This window comes from Acartia tonsa, chromosome 12, assembly GCF_053477335.1.
Source record: "Acartia tonsa isolate MP-2025a chromosome 12, ASM5347733v1, whole genome shotgun sequence".
In the NCBI taxonomy this organism is placed as follows: Eukaryota; Metazoa; Arthropoda; class Copepoda; order Calanoida; family Acartiidae; genus Acartia; species Acartia tonsa.
In genome coordinates this window covers 27,721,750-27,742,469 of record NC_137271.1, presented here as the reverse complement: position 1 = coordinate 27,742,469, position 20,720 = coordinate 27,721,750, and the positions used below count along the sequence as shown (strand labels likewise).

The 20,720-nt window shown below is 40.3% G+C and overlaps 3 protein-coding genes across 3 annotated transcripts in view; 2 read left to right on the top strand and 1 right to left on the bottom strand.

Moving 5' to 3' along the window:
* On the top strand, positions 1-18,947 carry LOC145333458 (uncharacterized). The gene is made up of 15 exons (XM_080178608.1): positions 1-508; positions 7,750-7,930; positions 9,336-9,422; positions 9,731-9,816; positions 10,007-10,104; positions 10,755-10,831; positions 11,092-11,130; positions 11,374-11,467; positions 11,688-11,721; positions 12,291-12,365; positions 15,451-15,512; positions 15,735-15,895; positions 17,597-17,658; positions 18,032-18,119; positions 18,638-18,947. The coding sequence occupies exons 1-15, from the start codon at positions 456-458 to the stop codon at positions 18,686-18,688; spliced, it is 1,248 nt and encodes a 415-aa protein (XP_080034734.1). The 5' UTR covers positions 1-455; the 3' UTR covers positions 18,689-18,947.
* On the top strand, positions 12,376-15,440 carry LOC145333456 (uncharacterized). The gene is made up of 2 exons (XM_080178606.1): positions 12,376-14,175; positions 14,559-15,440. The coding sequence occupies exons 1-2, from the start codon at positions 12,718-12,720 to the stop codon at positions 14,703-14,705; spliced, it is 1,605 nt and encodes a 534-aa protein (XP_080034732.1). The 5' UTR covers positions 12,376-12,717; the 3' UTR covers positions 14,706-15,440.
* A 1,079-nt stretch (positions 18,948-20,026) lies between the features above and the next one.
* The window catches only part of LOC145333457 (uncharacterized), a 202,496-nt gene continuing 201,802 nt past the window's right edge, over positions 20,027-20,720 (bottom strand). Inside the window, exon 21 of the mRNA XM_080178607.1 lies at positions 20,027-20,232. Within this exon, the coding sequence (XP_080034733.1) occupies positions 20,194-20,232 (39 nt within the window). The 3' untranslated portion in view covers positions 20,027-20,193. The remainder of the gene's footprint in view (positions 20,233-20,720) is intronic.

Sequence of the window (20,720 nt, the reverse complement as noted above, 5' to 3'; positions counted from 1 at the left end):
TTGTGATTTTATAAATTTTGAATCATTACATTTTGACTTACTTTGTCCATCCGAACATTTTTTATGATGTTTTCTAATTGTTTCCTTAAAAGTAATGTTATAATTGCTTCTATATAAAGACTAATATGCGCTTTCACACAAAGTACCTTGGTCAGTAAGATAACCCCTTGCCCATATTTTAATATTTTCATATGGGGGTAGGTAAGACTTTATTTGTTTATTCGTAGCTTAGGCTAGGTTAGATAGGATGCCCCGCAGGGTTAGGGCACCGCAGATATATGCCCCAGCAGTAGCCAAGCATCCAAATACCATGGAATATGAATTATAAAAAAAACTACCCTCTCCTTAATTTAAAACTAAGGGTTATCATTGCTGAACAGCCCTTTGTGTGAAAGCACCTATTTTATTTCTTGTATTTAAAAAGTTTTACATAGAAGTTCATAATAAAACATAAAATGGGTTTTGCTAATATTAATGAAAGATTTGATCTTTTGTCTGAACTATCCAGGTATAAATTTCTTAGAGATTTATTTGGGCGTCCTATCCCTTATGTTCCTGTGGTAAGCCGAAGCGTTTCAGCTCACCGGTTGCGAGTTCGAATCCAACGAGCCCTAGCCTTGAAGTATTCTACCAAAACAAACTAGCAGGATTTACTCATACAGAAATTATATATTTAACTGAATACATTTACAATGGGTGGTTACTATATATATATACAAATAGATTATAACAATAGGTTAGGTTTGAAGGGGGTGTGGGAGACAAGGGCGTAGCCCGCGGCGGTAGACAGTCTGTGGGGGTAGCTGTGGTAAAAGGGAAGGCACCATCTCCCGGTTGTATAGCTGCCTGAGGGGCGCGGGGTTGCGAAGTGTCCGTGCCCCTCCCCTATTTAGCCAGTCCAGTTTGACCGCTGCGCAACGGGGTCATCTGCGGTCATGAGGTGAATGGTGATATAATAGGATTAGTGCAGAAGGCTTGACATGATAAGCCACTGCGTAGCAACTCTGTAAACTACCCGTCCGTCTGTTGCCGTATTACCACAACCTCCCCTTCAAGGGCTGCGGGGCTCCCGAGCCACCAGGCCTTGAACCTGGGGATACGGCAGCCTCTGTCTGCAAACGACAACATCTTCCTGGGGCACAGCTCGGTGCAGGACAGCTCTGGCTATACAGGCTCCGCGGGACACTCGCTGCTCGGTCTGGCTGTGGTTGGATATCAGCATTGTCAACTCCCGGTTGGCTTCCAGCCGCGGGTTGGCGACAGCCAGGCCCCGTCGTTGGAAGTTTGGCCTTGTTTGCAGGACTAGCTCTGTCTCGGCTGGTAACTGAACACGGAGGCCTAGGCTCACTCTAGAGGCTCCCAAGGGGGGGAACAACGATGGAGGAAGGCGCGTAGAATTCCATGGGGGCGCCTGCCTGGTCCAGGTTGCTCGGCCTCTTAGCTCCCACTCGGATGGGGACGGCTGTCATCAGTAGGGGACACATCGCTTCAGCTTCACCCTCTGGGGCCGCCACTTCCATCTCAGTGGCCGCTTCTCCTCCTGTAGGCTCGCTGCTGGCAGGCAAGGGCTCCATGTCAGCATCAGGGTTCCAGACTGCATCCCTAGGCGGTTCTGGGGCTGGCGGCGGCAGCGGTGGTTCGTTGGGTTGGTGCTGCAGGTTCTCTTCTACCGGGTCACGATCCTGGCCGCTAGGCTGTGGGGCGGCGGCTGCCGGCTGGTACACTGGAAATTGTCCTGGGTCACTAGCTGGCAGCGCCGCAGCTCCGGCTGGCAGCTCAGTGGCGTCCTCGTCGCCGTCCAGGTTGCCTTGGATGTCTGTTGGAATCTGCTGGGCAGTTACATCTCCGGTGTATTTGCGCAGTCGGCCTACATGCGCGGTGATTTCCGAGATCTTGGCTGTTGGAGAGGCAGGTTTGATGACGTAATGGACGTCCGTGGCTTGTCTCACTACCTTCCAAGGGCCAGTCCACCTCTTGGTAATCTCGGCTGACTTCCCTGGCACCAGGCGGGGGGCCAGATACCAGACCAGGTCTCCAACTTCGTACTTGGCCGTGCCTTCGTAGGCGGCCGCGCTCCTTCGGATGGTTCCCTCCTCTCGATGCTGGATTTCGTACATGGCATGGTATCGTTGCAGGAGGGCTTGGACGTTGGCTGGGACTGAGGCATATTCAGTGTCTGGCAGCCGGAGTACCATGTCCACCGGAAGCTCGGCCTCTCTCCCAAAGTAGGCCAGGAAAGGGGTCACGCCCGTGGATCTGCAGGCTTTGGTATTGTAGGCGAAGGCAATGGCAGGCAAGTGTGGCTCCCAGTTGTTGTCGTCTCTGTCCAGGAACAGCCGCATGCCTGTGTTGAGCGTCCGATGGAACCTCTCCACCCGGTTGGACTGCGGGTTGTAGGGCGGTGGATGTGTCAGGCCAATCTCAAGCTTGGAGGCCAGTTCCTTGAATACCTGGCCAGTGAATTCCATCCCATTGTCGGAGTGGATCTTCAGGGGACATCCGAACGTGGCCAGGTGGCGGTGCAGTAGGGTTTCAGCCACCGTGAGAGTGTGCTTGTTGGGGATGGCGTAGAGGCTGACAAACTGGCTGAACCCATCCTGACAGGTGAGGATGTAGCGGTTCCCGGCTGGCGTCTCTGGTAGGGGCCCCACCAGGTCAATAAACAGGACTTGCTGTGGATACCCCTGGCGGGAGGGCACGTGTATTCCTAACTTCAGCCTCTCCTTGGTGACCTTCTGTACACACTCAGGGCAAGTCTGAACCATCAGGCGGACGTCACGGGACAGGTTGGGCCACCAGAAATGCATGGCGACGCGGGCAATAGTGGCGTCCATCCCAAAGTGCCCAGCCATGGGGGTCCCATGGGCCAGGAAAAACGCGTCCTGCTGGAGGGCCGAAGGCAGCAGGTATCTTGTCCTCTCCCCTGTCAGGGTCTGGTCGGTGGTGGTGAGGCAGCCATGCTCATCGAGTCCCAGGGCTGCGAAGCGGCTGGCATACTGCTGCTCGTCCCTGTCCTTGCCTCGCAGCTCAGCCTTAGTTGGGGCCTTTCCGTCGGCCACCCACTGGCGGACACGGAGCAGGAGGGGATCCTGTGTCTGTGCTTCTAAGACTCGGGCCGGGTCCAGCCGTGCTGCAGAGGGTCTGCCAGCTGTGGGCTCCCCTAGCTGGCAAAGGGTGTGAAGGTATTCAGCCTGTTCTGCTAATTCTTCGGCGGTGGCCGTCGGCATATTATCGTCTTCCCGGCGGCTGAGGGCGTCAGCATTGGTATTCTGGGTGCCAGGACGATGGCAGACAGTGAAATCTAGGGCCGCTAGCTCCTCCTGCCAGCGGGCCACCATCCCTGTGGATGTGTTCAGCGACTTCATCTGTAGCAAGGCTGAGGGATCAGTGTTGATCTGGAAACTACGGTAGGACAAGATGCCGTGAAATTTCCGAATTCCATACATGATGGCGGCCATCTCTCCCTTCCAGGACGGGTAGCGAGTTTCGGGGTCGGTTGTCTTGCGCCCCACGGCGGCAATGAGCCTCTCCTTGCCGTCCTGGCATTGGCTGAGTATGGCAGAGATGGCGCGGCTGCTGAAGTCTGTGGTGAGCTGGAACACGGCTGGTAAGTCAAACCTGGGTGGCGCTCGGATGGGGGCTTGGCGAAACTTGTCCTTGAGCTGTACCAGCTGGGCTTCCATCTCGGCCGTCCAGGTCAGTGTCTTGGCCGTTTTCTGCCGATTCATCTCGTAGGTGAGGTCAGCATACTCGGGGATGAACAAGCGGTAGTAGCCAAAGAACCCCAGGAGCGCCAGCAGGTCCTTGGGGGTGATGGGGGCCGGCCAGTCAAGGATGCGGTCAATATAATCCTCTTGCATGGCTATCCCCTCACGGCTGAGGGTGTGGCCCAGATAGTCTACCTTGGCTCGAAACAGCTTGGTCTTGGCTGGCTTGAGGCGGATTCCTCCCCTGCGGTGGGCTTCCAAGACTTCCCGAAGCCTAGCCAGGTGGGCCCAGGTGTCTTGGTGAAAGGTCAGGACGTCATCAAGATATGACTGGAGGTTGGCCGTGCCTAATGGGTTCAGGACCCCTGCAATAAATCTGGAGTAGACAGATGGTGCTGTAGCTAGGCCAAAGGGCATCCTTTTCCATTGGTACAAGCCTCTGGGGGTGGTGAAGGCGGTGCAGGGCCGGCTGTCCTCGGACACTCGGATGGTGTAGTACGCAGCCACTGCATCTAAGGCACTGTAGACGCGGTGTCCCCCAGCTCGTTCTACCAGCTGCTGGATCCTGGGCAAGGGGTAGCTGTCCAGCTCAAGACACTTGTTGAGGGCCCTGTAGTCGACGGCCCAGCGGGTGCTCCCATCCTTCTTCTTGATGGGCACCAGGGGGCTGCTCCAGGCGGAGTCTGAAGGCTCTATGACTCCCTCTTGCAGCCAGGTGTCCAGTTGCTTTTCCAGCTCAGCCTCCTGCCGCGGGTTCAGATCCCTAAATCTCTGGCGGATCGGCTGGGTCCCTGGCTTGAGGCGCAGCTGTAACTCTACTACATCAGTGCAGCCGGGGGTAGAGTTTGAGAAGACATCTCTGTACTCTGACAACATGGTCCAGACCTCCTTCTTGAGCAGGGGGTCTTTGCGCAGAAATTCGTTCTCCTCCATCTCAAGGGCTGCCCACAGCTGCTGCATATCTGGGGGCTCAAAGGCTCTTGGAACGAATGGATACGAGGGGGAGGCTTGTCGGAAACCTCCAGAATGTCGGGCTTTACCAGCTCCCCAGCCACGGGGAGGCCGGCGCTCAGCAGGAGAGGCATCTCCCCCTCATTTACCACCAGCACTCGGAACACGCTGGCGGAGCCAGGCCTGTGCGCATACAGGCCTTCTGGGATGACAAGATACTCCCCAAACCTCTGTTCTGGGGCAGATAGTTGGATGGCATCCTTGGTACGGTGTCCCACTAGCTCAACAGGGACAGCCATGACACCGCGGCCAGGCAAGACCACCCTCTTGGCCGTACGGAGTTGGGGTGGTTGGCACGGGGTCAGCTTCAGGTCCGGGAGCCACCGGCCGCGATTTGACGGGCTCGGCGCCGGGAGGGGCTGAGGTGTCGGAGCTATGCGTGGCTCCGAGGGCGCTCGGCCACGATTTGACGGGCTCGGCGCTGGGAGAGGCCGGGGTGTCGGGGCCAGCCTTGGCTCCGTGGGCGTTCGGCCGCGACTTGACGGGCTCGGCGCCGGGAGAGGCTGAGGCATCGGAGCCATGCGTGGCTCCGGGGGCGTCCGGCCACAACTTGACGGGCACGGCGCCGGGAGAGGCTGATTCCTGGGGGCTGGGCGTGGCTCCGAGTGCATCAGACCGCGACTTGACGGGCCTGGGCCCGGCCGGTTGGATTGCTGGGGGCCCCAGGTAGAGGGGGCCAGGTGGACACGGCTGGCCGTTGATGAAGGTGTCGGCGGAGAAGATAGGCTCTGGAGGGCTGGAAATCTCGGGAAACGTCGTTGGCAGGTTCTCCAGAGGCACCTTGGGTACTGGGGGCAACCCCATGGCTAGCAGGTTGGTCCCCCTGTGGGCGTTCAGCGCAGCATCCACCCAGTGCGTGCCTTTCTCGACTACACGCGGCTGCTCTGGCAGTGGTCCTGGCAGAGGCCCCTCGTAACTCAACTCTCTCTCGGCTGTCTCCCGGTCTATGGGGACGCCACGGAGTGAGATAAACTCCCCACGCACCCACAAGCAGGGGGGTTGCATGTCGAAACAGAGCCTAGTTCCGAACTCCTTGAGAAAGTACCCTCCTAGGTTCAGAGGGTGTGAGAGATTCCGTACCACAGTCACGTGGTACAGATGGAGTATAAGAGTGTGTGAGACTGCCATATATAATTCATATAATTTTCCAATTACCTGAAGGGGTTGCCCTTCCTCATTAGCAGTCAGGATTTGGGTGTTGTCTGGAACCAACATTCGCTGCACGCCCATTGCGTGCATGAGGTGCTCAGAAATGACGGCAGACCCTGGTACACGGTTGCCAGAATCTACCATGGCATCAACCTGTACGTGCTGGGCAGGGTCAGGAGTAGGGAACCTCACCCTGATGTGGCAGGGGAAGTGGAGGTCCTGCCCTTGAGACAAGGGGGCCTCCTGTTCGGCTGGGGTCGGCAGAAACTTCGGCGGTGGCCGAACCGCAGCTATGGTAGTGTCGCTTACCATGGTGTGTGCAGACCGCTGGTGGTGGCTTATACTGTAGCTTCGAATCACTAGAGCTTATCAATTATCACTGGGTCAACAATTTTATATTTCTTTTTATCACTTGGTTGACATTTATACACACTTATGTGTAGTTATCACTAGGAGCTCTAGGTGTGATTCTGGAAGCACCGGCAGCAGGGAATGTCCGTCCTGCAAGGGTCAAGTGGATGGCGGCGGCAGGGAATGTCCCGTCCTGCAGCGCCGCTGGTTCGAATCCCGAAAGATGGCGGCAGGGAATGGCCCTTCCTGCAGCGCCTCGGGTTCGAATCCTGGGAGGCAACGGCAGGGAATGTCCCGTCCTGCCGTGCCTTTGGCTCAAATTCTGCTATCCGTTGCAGTGGTAGGCCTTACTTGTGTGCTGAAGCTTTGCAGCCACACATTGCCTTTTCAGGGAGACCAGCACTTAGCTGTCCGTCTCGTAGATTTGGCCTGGGTGTCCTGGGGCTTGTCCCAGCTACACTTGCCAATCTAGACTCAGTTCTGTAGCCGTCTGAGCTAAATTATCCGATTACCGTGGCTGCGCACCTAGCGCTACTCCCACACGGTACGGAAAAACGCCGTAAACTGGCGCTTTTAGCAGGCTAAATCTGCTTGCTGTAGGCCAGAGGCCTACATAATGCGTTCAAAATGATGGAAAATCGACCTAAAAAGGCCGTCTCGCGGGTCAGTTGGCTTCTCAGTTGGCAGCTGACTGTCCCCTTACTTGCAAAAGGGTCCAATCAGAGGTAGAATTGGCTAGTTTCTGTAGGGCTCGATTGAAACACGCTGACACCAAGATGTGGTAAGCCGAAGCGTTTCAGCTCACCGGTTGCGAGTTCGAATCCAACGAGCCCTAGCCTTGAAGTATTCTACCAAAACAAACTAGCAGGATTTACTCATACAGAAATTATATATTTAACTGAATACATTTACAATGGGTGGTTACTATATATATATACAAATAGATTATAACAATAGGTTAGGTTAGAAGGGGGTGTGGGAGACAAGGGCGTAGCCCGCGGCGGTAGACAGTCTGTGGGGGTAGCTGTGGTAAAAGGGAAGGCACCATCTCCCGGTTGTATAGTTGCCTGAGGGGCGCGGGGTTGCGAAGTGTCCGTGCCCCTCCCCTATTTAGCCAGTCCAGTTTGACCGCTGCGCAACGGGGTCATCTGCGGTCATGAGGTGAATGGTGATATAATAGGATTAGTGCAGAAGGCTTGACATGATAAGCCACTGCGTAGCAACTCTGTAAACTACCCGTCCGTCTGTTGCCGTATTACCACATTCCCTTTGGGAAGTGGAGGGGGGGGGGGGGGGGACTCAGACCTTCAACCTTTATTTTACATTATACAAAGACTTAGCTCTCTAGTAGATGATGATTAATTGATGTGATAAGGTTTCCGAAATTATTAGATATAGGTGAATTTGAGGAAAATTTATGTGGTAAACTGCAAATCTATTAATGATTTAGAGGTAAACTTGTGTATTGAAAGGATTACCAAAATATGTTTTTAAGTAATTCTAATCATTAAAAATTTAAATATCTTTTTAGTCTTGGTCTGAACCATGTGTTAGAGCTTATAATCTTACAGCTAAACTCCAGAGACCTTCAGAGTGTACAGCTGGTTAGCAAAAACTGGTTTGATCTAGTTAATCAACTGATCATCCATGGAGAATTGAGTTACCTCACAAAATGGTGGGAACACGGTGAACCAACTGTTTCAGAAATTCAGGTCAGGTTTATCAGCTGATAAAGATTATTTTATTTGATAACATAAAAGTGAAACTTAACTTGTATGTTAAGTGTCAGGACAGTTTTCATCTGTGTTAAGAGATATTGATCGGTAGGCTAAATACCCTATCTCGAAAAAATGTAGATTTTTTTATGGTAAGGTAATAAAACTTTTTTTGTTGTATAAAATATGAGCTAATGAGCATCTGCTTATTTCATCAATAAGTTGATTATTAATGTAGGCTATATGTAAATTTTATAAAAGTAGTTCTGCATATATACAAGAATTAGCTTTTTGGAATCAGGGGCGAAGCGCGGCGCAAATTTTTTTTACCCCCCCCCCAAAAAAATTTTTACCCCGGGGGTAAAATTTGCTTGGGGGGGGGGGTAATTACCCCCCCTGAAATCTGTTGGCAGGGGTAAAATTTTTTTACTCCCCCCAAAATTTACCCCCGAGGTAAAATTTTTGGGGAGGTAATTTAAATTTTATCAAAAATTTAGTATTAAAAATTTTTTTTGTTAGAGATTTTCTATTTTGGGGGGATTATTTACCCCCCTAAAATTGTTTTGGGGGGTAAATACCCCCTCCTAAATGGTTGGGGGTGCCTACGGCACCCCTAGGGTAGGGGTAAATTTTAAATGGGGGGGGTAATCGCCCCATTACCCCCCCCCCCTTGGACGTCTATGTTTGGAATTGTCAAAAAGATAACAATTTACAGCCAGTTTTATAACTTTATAACCAAATTTTTCATTAGAGCATATTTAAAATTTCTACTTCACTGTGGGCAAGAATTGAATCAAGACAAAAGTAAGTGCCGAGCCCTGGGACCTATGTATGGTGAAAATAGACATGAAACCATGATGATTCCAGGTAAAACCAAAATATTTCAGCGGGGGCTTTTTGAGAAAATTAGATTTGAAAATTTCAAGTTAAAATTTCACCCCCTAGGAGTTGCCGCACAATCATAACAAGAAAAGCAAAGATTATTTATTTTAAATTTTGAACAAGTTTGCTTTTATAAAGTTCTTCATAAAACCACTCCTGAAGGGAGTTAATAAATGGCCAATTTTATCACTTGCTTTGCAAAGGTCACGAAAATTCAGCCTAAAATAAATCATATATAGAGAGGTTTTCAGAAGGACTTCATAAAAGCAAAGTTGTTCAAAATTTAAAATAAATAATATTTGCTTTTCTTGTCATGGTTACGCGACAACTCCTAGGGGGTGAAAATTGAACTTGAAATTTTCAAATCTAATTTTCTCAAAAAGCCCCCGCTGAAATATTTTGGTTTTACCTGGAATCATCATGGTTTTATGTCTATTTTCACCATACATAGGTCCCAGGGCTCGGCACTTACTTTTGTCTTGATTCAATTCTAACCCACAGTGACTTATAACTATTTTAGTGTGAGAAGCCAAGAAGTGTATGTACCATTACAGCTTTAGATGTTGATGAAAAAAGCATTGCTATTGGCCTAGGCAGTAGTGGTAAGGTAACAAATAACCAACAATTAGATACAATAGGGTACCAGCTTAAGGTGTTTATGAGAGATTCATCGTTATTGACTTAGGTAGTAATATCATATAATTAACCATTCATAGTAATCAGTACCAACGCTCTGACTAATCTACATTTAATCCCTTTGTAATTTTAATTTCTTCTTAATTGAAAATTCTTGAATATATTTTATCAAAAAAATGCATCTTTGGTGACAATGATGATTATTTGACGTGATCTTTTTTTAAAAATTTATTTTTATTTTTTTCTTCATTGACTAAAATTTCTTTATTTAATATATAGATAGAGATTTGGGACAGACATAAACAAGTAAAAGACCACACATTACTTGGTCATAAAGAAGGCATTTATACTGTTCAATTTGCTAGGTAATTCTTCATAAATTATTTGAAAATTTTTTCATTGAAGTAGTCCCATGAAAACTTATTGATACCAGCATTTTTTATATCTTTGTATTGTAAGACTAAGAGATATTCAAAAATTCCAAAAAAAAATATTGACTGATTAATTTGCTTCCTTAACAAAAATAACGATGAGAATGTATTATGTCTTTTTCAGGTGTACAATATTAAGTGGGGGAGATGATGGTATGGTTCGGGTTTGGAGTAGAAAACATGGCAAACTTCTAAAAATATTAGATCATCATTCATATATAGGTAAGAATAATTGATTCTTCTTCTCAATGTAAGTTTGTATGAATGTGTCATCATAATTTTCGTTTAGTTTTACGCACATTAGTTCTTCAATCTTCTTTGGATTTGGCACAGCTTGAGGCATGTCTAAGAGATGTGATTTTTTTATCTTTCAGTTCACATAGGAGTTCAGTCCTCCAGATTGTTTTTGGTCTACCTGGTTTTCTCTTTCCTTGGGATTTGCTTGATTGGTTAAATAATCATGTCCTTTTCTTAGGGTGTGGACCAATCATCTCCATTTTCTCTTTTTTATTGTCAGTTTGATGTCAGACATATCACTGCGCGCTCTTTGAAAATTTTAAATAGTAAAGGGAAGACTTTACTTTATGTAGGCAAAAAAGTTAAAGGACACAAATTTTATTTTCTATACCTGCCAATATCTGAGGGTAAAAATTACATTTATTACGCCAACCATTTTTGTAGGGAGGGGGGGGGGGGAAGGGATCATTGTCAAAAACAGATGGGTGTTTACAACTTCCTAGCAAAATAAAGGGGTGGATATGAATCCCTGTAATAAGTATAATACAACATTATGGTAAAAAAGACAAAAAGTTACTACTTAAAATGAAGACAATTCTGAAAATATAGAAGGTAAAAACTCATAATACTTTTAGTTTGGAGTATCAAAGTCTCAGATTCAAGTTTTATTTCTGCCAGCTATGACTGCACTGTCTGTTTTCTTACTTTCAAGGTAAAATTTTGGGTCATGTAAAGGAAACGAAGTTGCAGGTTTCGTCGTATTTTCATATTAGCTTTTGAAAGGTTATTGTAGGTTATGTATGGTTAAGTTAGGTTAGGTGATTGCCCCGCAGGTGATTGCCCCCCCGTAGTGCAGTGGCTAGAAATAGGAGAAACGCTACTGTGAAAATGTTATGAAACCTGCGACCTGCGACCTGCCAAAATTTTTACTTTTTTTACTAGTTTGGGTTAATATTTTGATTTTATTTTAAGGAAACTCCTGAAAAATTTGAATGTACTCTTCAGAAAAAGGTTGTTTTACACATTAATTTTTTATAAGTCTTATTATAGTTATATTTTTATCATGATATTACATTTTATTAATTATAAAAAGCACTGTGTTTGAGTTATTCACTACCTTACCATCTTAATTCTTTACAGTTAGTCAGAGCAAGCTGTTGTTTCAGAATTCTCTATCCTCTGTGCATGGAGATATGGACATAAGTAATCCAATAAGTCTTTCATAATCATTCTTGTTTTTCTTGTTTTAATCAGATTCAAGGTCCCTGGGAGTGGGCAGATGCCATGTTTCTTGACCCAACAGGAGATAAACTTGTTGTTCATGTTGAAAGTACATTTGTACTACAAGGTAAAAACAATCTAACTAAAGTCATATAATTAAACGTATTGGCTTGAATGATAGTGATTAATCTTAGCTGTTTATTATTTAAGTGTATCATGAAAAATATGAGTAAGAAATAAATTAAGATTTACATATAGGTATATATTTCCATTTTCTAATCTAGATTTAAAAAATGTACATATATAATATTATTATATTATATTATTATTATTAATATTCATTTCAGTTTGGAATATCCAAGAAATGTCAATTGTTAAAAGGTGAGATTAAATATTAGTTTCTTAAAGGAAGCCTGCAAGAAATACACCGCTCTAACTGCTGAAAGACTGCCACAAGTAGACCCAATACTTAAAATTTTAAGCCTCCAGCTTCAATAATTTTTAGATTTTTAGCAGAAAGTTAGGTTGCCTGTAACTGAATACAGTTTTTCATTCAGTTTAAATTTACATTGTACTGAGAGTACTTTATTGTGAGAATACCAGCAAAAAATTTTTTTGTTACAGATTTTTATTTGGGGGGGTATTTACCCCGCCAAAATTGTTTAGGGGGGTAAATACTCCCTCCTAAATGCTTGGGGGTGCCTACGGCACCCCTAGGGAAGGGTTAAAATGAAAAAATATTTTGGGAGGGTAATCACCCCATTACCCCCCCCCCCCCTTGGACGTCTATGACCTAAAGGTCATTTCAAAATGTCAAATTTTAAAATGTAATTTCAATTGAACAACTTTAACTTTGCTAGCAAATAAAAATAATAAATTGTATATTGTTATATTTTCTTTGTTTATGGTAACTACAGTAAAGTATTGTACACAAACCATGTTTTTTTCAGTTTGGAAGGTCATAAAGGGGAGGTAAATACTGTGAAGTTGAAAAAATCCCTCTTGGTTTCTGGTGATTCTGATGGGTAAAACATTTTTTAACATGCACTTTGTGTAAGTTATAGAAACATTTTTAGGATTGCAATAGGTTGGTTTATATTAATTATAAAAATGCGGTCATGGCTGACAAAAGTTCTAAAACATTAAACAAATGATCAAAGTGTCTAAAACAACTTCTGCTCCCAAACTAGATTAACCAGATTTCTCTTTAACTTGTCTCTAGAGCTAGGCCTCTAGGGTCGTAGCCGCCAGAAAACAACAAATTATAAATAATCAAAAATCAATTCTGTTCCTAGAAATTAAGAGAAATGGACAGAGAGAACAATGTACACTTATTTTCCATTAGTAATAAAATAAATTAGGTTCTAACTACATTTTATGATAAAATACAATCAGATGTTAAAAGATCATAAATTACTTATCCAAGGTGGACTTTCAGTAATAGTTGTTATAAAGGAAATCTATTTTATACCAAGACCACTAAGAATAATTTTACATATCATTTCTTTCATAGTAAGCTCTTTTGCTTTAAAACTTATCCATGACTTTTACAAATCAGTTCCAGTTGTCAGACAAACATCTCTAACCTACTGCATGAGATTGCTAATGATACTTGGAATAGTGTTCCTGATCTGGTACACTATTGCTGTCATAATTGTAGAGTTTCCAAAGCTTATCGAGCCATACTTTGCCAGCTATCCAAACCTGACATGTTGTGTCTTACGTGCAGAGATTATGCTGCAATTCATAGTTCTTCTTTTATTTTTCATACTTTGTCTGCAAGCTTATTTATATATATTTCCAATGAACTATTTAAGTTTGAATCATGAACATTTATTTTTGGTTATTTTTATCATTTTCATGGTGACAAGTATTTTAGAACTATTAATAATGATTTGGGTGAGTGGAACTTATTGTTCTAAAACTAAGTGGGATAGACTGGTATATGGAAATAAAATATTAGTACCCAAAGATAAAATTAAATGGGCACCCAAGCTTTTTGTGATGAATTGTACATTTTGTGCTGTCCCACAAATTGCAATTATATTAAATTTTTTAAGAAAGAAACCATATAATAATTGTAAAATTCATACAATGAAACAATTGAAACCTAATAAAGTGTCACATTATAGTCTTGATGTGTTATCCAAAAGATCAACACCACAATTCAGCAATGAGATAGATGAATCAATAAAACATGCACTAAGTTCACCTATTGATGTTTCTAAAGCTTCAATTCATCAATTGCCAAACAAAGCAGCTCATCAATCTGAAATTAGGGAATCTTCTGACAGAACAACCTCCAATTCACCACAAGATCAACAAATTAAGTTCATTGAAAAGAGTGAAGATGAAAGTATTAATAGCTCACAAGAAGAAATATTAAATCTTGAAGAGTTACCAGTAGAACAGCTAAAAGCTTTACAAAGAAAATATTCTAGCCACTTGTATCAAAATAAAAGAGATTTTGTTACTAACAATCAAAAAATGTTCCATCCAAGAAGGATAGGTATTGATTCTGAAGTATTTACAAAGAATAAAGTTGCAAAACAATATTCTAATACCTATTCTCCATCCACATCAAATCTGCAAGATAGATTAAAAAGTTCATCTGAAACTGGATTAATTTTTGTAGCATCTCAGTCTACAAATACTCCATTAGCTCTAGGAAATGTAGAAAGTCCACCAAACAAAAATGTAGTACACATGAAACCATCAGTTATTGTTATAAAACCAACTCAAGTAAATAATCTAGGAACTACTAAATCAAATGATCTAAATATGAGTCTAACTATTGCTGTTATCTCGGTGATATCCACCCTCATCTGGTTACAGGTATGGATTGAGGTAACATACCATGATATTTTTGTTTTGATGGGGGGGGGGGGGGAGGGGAAGCTTTTAATGCTGTAATAATTTAAAATGACCTTTTTGTATTTTTTTCAATTTATGTTTGTAAGCAGTTAGGAAATATAAGAAAGATAAAAAAAGAAAATGAAAAATTCAGAGCTGGATCTTTAAATCATTTCAATGGTGCGCCAAATCGGGGCGCTGAATTTCAGTTAATCACAGCGCGGCATTTCGTAATATGCTGTGCTCTCATTGGTGGAAAGTTGGCTCACCCCGATTTGGCGCACCATTGAAATGATTTAAAGATCCAGATCAGGGAACTTAAAAAAAATTCTATGTAAATTACTAAAAACCTTTATATTTTTTAGATTGCTGGGCCAGTAGTATCTAACATAATAAACATATCCATAAGCATAGCTGTGTATGTGCTGCCTCTTTACTGGCTTCTTCATCTTGATGAAATGGTCACCTATGCTCAAAGAAAAATAAACAATTATTTGAACAATCATTTTTGAGTTCGAATAAAACTTACAGAAAAACTATTTTATTAAAATCTAGATCTAGAATTTAAAACTGTGCCAAAAATGTTATAAATTTGCAAGCTAAGTAATCATATAATTGTTTAGGAGAAAATGTTTTAGATAAACTTTTTGAAATCTTACTTGTCGACTTATTTTGTTATTATAACTCTTTTAACTCTAAAATGTACTTTTTTCTAGTAAATAATTAAGAGATAAAGAACAAAAAGTATTAATAATAGTTATGTAAAAATATGAGCAATTTTTTAGATCATTAGCTTAAGACAAAATTAACCTTGCCACTTTATATTATAGGATTTAGACTACTATAGAATACCTTTATAATTGATTATAGAGAGGTATTTAATACAACAATTTTAATTCATCTGAAAATGTTCATAAATTTAACATGATGATTTCTATGTAAAGATAAAAATTTCCACACTACATGAATTTGTCAATTTTATTTTTAAATAACATTTGTCCAACGCATTTCATTCCTATAATCTTATTGAATTATACACAATTGTTTAAATAGTTAAAGTTCTTCATAAACTAAAAATAGAGAGTTCTAGAGCTAAAATAAGTCAGAGCTAAAAATCTTAAACAATATATTGAGAACCTCAATGTACATGATTTATTTTATAGTTAATACAATATTTTGATAACATACATATATAATTGCAAATTTGTTTGTTTATCATTAATTATTAGCTAATAAATTGTTAATTTCTATATTAAGTAAAATAAGAGTATGGAATTTGAAGACAGGTGACTGTATTTTCATTCTAGAAGGCCATAAAGGTAAAACATAATAATTTGTTTCTAAGGTTTTTTGTCTAAAAACTTTTAATTAGTACATTTATTTTCACTGATTAAAAAAGGTCATTGATATCGTAGATAACATTTGATAGAAGTTTTAAAATTTCTAATCAAGTTGATATTTCGTACTTACGAAATAATGCAATTTAGGTGTATGCAAGATTAACTTTTGTCCTTCTATTCTTTTGAATAAACTTTTTATAGGTAAAGTTTGGTGTCTTGACTTGGACAAAACAAGAATAGTCTCCGGAGGAAGGTTTGGGGAGCTTAGAGTTTGGCATATTCCTGAGTTGGCGCCATTTTTCATGGATGATGACATTCAAGAGACAGAACCAGCTCAAGAGCAAAAAGAAGTTATTATTAAGGTATTATAAAATATTTCCCTGTGGCCGAATTTTCTGAAACAGCAAGACACGGATAATCAAGTAAGTAAAATAAATCCCTAGGCATTAATATAAGGCGAACCATGTCTGCCATATCTGCATTAATAAAGGAATCAGTAATATTTGACATAAAATCACTTCACATAAATTCATTTTACATAAAACATTTCACATAAAGTATTGTTTGACATAAACTCATTTCACTTAAAGGTACACTTCACGTAAAAATGTTTCACATAAATGTACACTTGGCATAAAGTTACATTTTACATAAATGTACACTTCATATAAAGGTACACTTGACATAAAGGTACATTTGACATAGAGATACATTTAAAATAAAGGTACATTTTGCTTAAAGGTACACATAAAGGTACATTTGGTATGAAGTACGTTTGATATAAAGGTACATTGGACATAAAGGTACACTTCATATAAGTAAGTATACATTTCACAAAAAGGTTAAGTAAAAACTTCACATAAAAATCTTTCACCCAAAGGTGATCTTCACATAAAGGTGCACTTCATATAAAAATGCATTTTACTAAAAAAACTTTCACATATTACTATCTAAATTTTTGGCCGAAGTATCCCAAATTTTATCACATTAGAATAGTCCATTATAATTATATGACGTCATTCGGGATATTTCGGCCAAAAGTTTTTTGATTTATCCCTTCTTTTATAGGCCCTATAAAGAGCTCAGATTCACTTTGAACAAACGGAGAAATTTTATCCTTAACAAATGTTTCTCTATAGTCCATAACTGACTCATGAAATGGAAAATAACCTTTTTTGTCACCAAAATCTGTACACTTTCTAATCAATAATATAGTCGAGTTGTATCTCCATTGTTTTCCTATTGGATGAATTAGAAAGTATATCCTAGGCTACCTCTATTGCCAATGTCAATAAATATATTGCAGAAACAGGAGAAATGTCTTTGCTCATAGGCTGTTACAACTTTTAATTAGCCACAAACAAGACTTCTTGGCAAGACATTGTCTGTTAAGCCACATGGTTTTAAATCCACTAGGTATGCTATAGTTTGGGTCAGATATGAAGTAATTGTATTAGTCATATATACAATATTTTTCCCCTTATCTTGTTCATGCTTGTGGAGAGGACTGTGATGTAATATAGAGTTGTTGATTAATTCAATTGTTTCAACTTAAAGCATTAACATTTAAAAGTTAAATTTTCAAATACACTTGCGCAAAGGACTCAACTTTTTAAAACGAAAATTTACTTAAAACTAATTTTTTAAATAATAATAAATAATCCATTTCCATAAAACATAGATTTAGTAAATATGTACTATTCCTTTTTCTCAGTTTTAGCTAATAGGTACGAATAATAATTAACCTGACTGACTTCTTTAAACCTTAAGTTTTAAGATTATCCATATAATATAGAAACATAATCTGTGCCTGTCTGTCTCCTTTACAATATAGTTTCTTATAGGTCCTTGGAAGGTTAAACACTATTTTGGAGGAGGGGACTTCCACCATTCCGAGAAAAATCGCCCCCATAAAAAATGCTCTCCTTATTTTTTTTAAAAACAGAAATTGAAAAAAGAGGAGTGTTCTACAACTACCCATAAAAAAAATAAAGCAATATCCTGGAAAGGGCTGCAGAAATTTGATTCCATAATGAGATTAAATTTAAGTATACTTTGTTCAGGAAAGTCGAGTATTATTGAAACATCCGATGTCAACATCCATTTCATCAGTTTATATGGACAGGTAATCTTTGTATTGACACTGTTGGTCTTGGAAGTATTGAGTTGACATTTAATTTTTATAACAATGTTTTGTTATTATTCTGACTGGAGTAAAAGTATTAAGCAAAATAGTTAAGCTAAACTTTTATATCTTATATTTCCCTTTTACTTACACTTCACTCCCCCTTTAATTGATCTTCTTCTTCTCTCCTAAATATTGCAACATTTAAACATCAATTTTAAAAAGGAAAAGTTTGATCCTTGTTTAGCAGATGAGTAAATCAATTTTTTATTAACATGCTGGAACAGAGAGACAACATAAACAAAAATTTATTTAGATAAAACCCCTGCTGAGCTGCCCTCGAAAGCTTTATTTAAATTTTCGGTTTTTAAAGATTTTGTGTGATGTCTGGTGACGGTTTAGCCAACCTTGTGGTTTGGGATTTCTGGACAGGAGACAAAAATAATAATCATTGTAATAAGGTAAAAATTTAAATGTGTTTTTCCTCAATTGCCTATCTAGCACTGAATATCAACCCTATTTATCTTGTTTAAATAAATAGAAAATAAGGAGTGGAGGTTCGTATGCCTAACTCCACTGAGAGCCCTAAACATTATGGGTTTATACCTGCGATGCTCTAAACCTGAGTGATTACTAAGTACCTAATACAAACCAACTTTTATCTGACCTAAGATAAACTACTATAATTCTTATTTTTAATTCATACCCCAAAATATAGGGAGGGAAGGTTCTGTGCTTGACTCGGCACTTTATAAAGTAAGGTTTAAAAAACATATAGTGACAGCAATTTTAACCTAAAATAAATTTCGTTTCAAAATCAGTACAAAAATCTTTGAACATGTTTCTGATGAATATAAAAAATTTTATTCAATACTTTTACTTGCCTTTGCTTTCTAAATTATGCCTAACTGTTACAGTAATTACCAAAAAATATAAAAACAAACGCTGAAAGTGATTTTATGCTCTTTATTTTTTTCAGTACCAAACCCCAGTTCCTGATCCATTGGTTCTAGGACCAAGAAGATTTTAGTCAGAAAAAAAGTATTTAAAAATATACTGAGATAGGTATTCCCTCACTTCAAGGCCATAGATCAGATTCTTTTCCAGAATCAAACCGGTATTGAAATTGTCCACAGAAACTTTTTAAAAACTGTAGGAATATTATTTATTTTATATAAAAATGTATTTATTGAATTTAAAATAGATATTTTAATGCTCATAATATGTATATAATCATTTAACTTTTTGTACTTATTTTGTACTAAATTATAAATAAACATTAAAGTAAAGCTAACAGGGAGTAAGGGAGGGGACAATGGATCAAATATTCAATCTTTGGGAGTCTCAGACTTTGGGGACTGGCTTAAAGGGAATGTGCAAGAATTTAGAAGTTTCTGACTGAGTTTGGGGACTTGCGCAAGAAATGCCGTTACTCGTTATGTTAGTTTTGAATATATATAGTTTTGCAGACAGAGAGTAGTTCAAATATAAATACACGGCCCCCCTCCCATACTATATTTTACTCTCTTCATCCCCACCTCCTTTTTAAAAGTAGATGAGAAAGGAAGGAAAATGGAGAAGGGAGGTGGGGGAAATAAACAGGATAAAAAGGGGCAGGAAGGCGTGCGGGTCATATACTTGCCCATCCAGCTACACGCCTGCCTGCCCCTTTTTTCCGTGTTCACATCACTTGCCCCCAAATCTCTTTTCTCTTTCCCTTTCATCTGAAGAGTTCCAGGGAGATATTTCTAGTAATTAATTACAGAATGGTTATGTCAGTCTGTAATACTTGTAATCTTATTTTCAAATGATTGCTTTTTTTCTTGGAACTTTTTTCTTAGTTTATGGTTTTCTAGATTTAATCAACAATCACTTTACAATTTCCACCATATTTTCGGGATTATTCTGGTTTTCATGGCCTTTCTTCAAAAACTCTTAAATTGAATTAATTGCCCATTGTCCCCTCCCTTACTCCCTGAAAGCTAAGCAAATCAGACTTCGTTCCCGGAGCAGATCAAACAGGCAAACAATAACTGACACACTTTTGATATTAAAGAATATCAGCTATTGGGAAAACAGTGGAGAAACCATCCGGCAATATTGTATGTTAGAAAGTATACAGTTAAAAAGTCAGTTATTTTTTCATTTCAGTCGAATATTTAGTCAGCTATAAATAGTCGCATTTTTTATGATAAAGCTTGGTAAATTATATCCTGTAAGAGATGTCTTCTCTCATATAGTGTAAATATATAATATGCCAGCTATGGATAGATGGATTTCTTAGGATAAGGTTAACTTAGACTTATATCAACGAAAAAATTCATCGTTCTTTTATTAGAATGTATTCTAAAGAAATTCAATAAAAAAACACAAAACAAACATTTATTCATCAAAAATATCGGCTACGCCCTTAGTATTATCAAGTATTACTAAAAGGTGTGAAGGGTTATTTTGCAAAGAAAGTATCTTAATTGATTTATTAATAATTATACCACACATATTTAAGGAATTATATATAAAAATAACATCTTTTGATCAAACGTTCATTCGCATTTCGTGCTGTAGCTCTTGAATCTGAAATAAGATAAGAGTTTTTTAAAGCGAACTTTTCTTTCATTAGGGTTCGTAACTGTTGTTTTTACCTTTTTAAATAACCGACTACCAACGAACAACTATTTTAGGTTAGGTTAGGTTTTAGGCTAGGGAGCCGAGCGCTGCGGCTAGGCAGGCAAGTGGGACGAGCGCTGCGGCTAGGCAGGCTAGGGAGCCGAGCGCTGCGGCCAGAGTTCATAGTTCGCTGTCGGGGGGGGGGGGGGGAGGGGGGGTTACAAAATTGAAAAAAATTGAAGAAAAAAAATTTCTAAGAGGATAATACCCAAATTTGATATGATATATCCCATTTAACTAACTTTTGAAATAATAATTTCTGTGACAACAACGTACAATGTTATAAGAGAAAAATATCTATAATTGAATGTTACAGATAGTTTTGTTTAGGCTTATAGATTTACATTTTGCTTATCAAGTTTTGATACTCTAGAAATATAGATTTTAGTTTTACG

Coding starts and splice junctions, on each gene's coding strand:
- LOC145333458 (XM_080178608.1), top strand. CDS start 456: ATGGGTTTTGCTAATATTAATGAAAGATTTGATCTTTTGTCTGAACTA. Junction 10,105..10,754: donor AGATCATCATTCATATATAG/GTAAGAATAATT, acceptor TAATACTTTTAG/TTTGGAGTATCAAAGTCTCA. Junction 11,722..12,290: donor GAAATGTCAATTGTTAAAAG/GTGAGATTAAAT, acceptor TGTTTTTTTCAG/TTTGGAAGGTCATAAAGGGG.
- LOC145333456 (XM_080178606.1), top strand. CDS start 12,718: ATGATAAAATACAATCAGATGTTAAAAGATCATAAATTACTTATCCAA. Junction 14,176..14,558: donor CCACCCTCATCTGGTTACAG/GTATGGATTGAG, acceptor TATATTTTTTAG/ATTGCTGGGCCAGTAGTATC.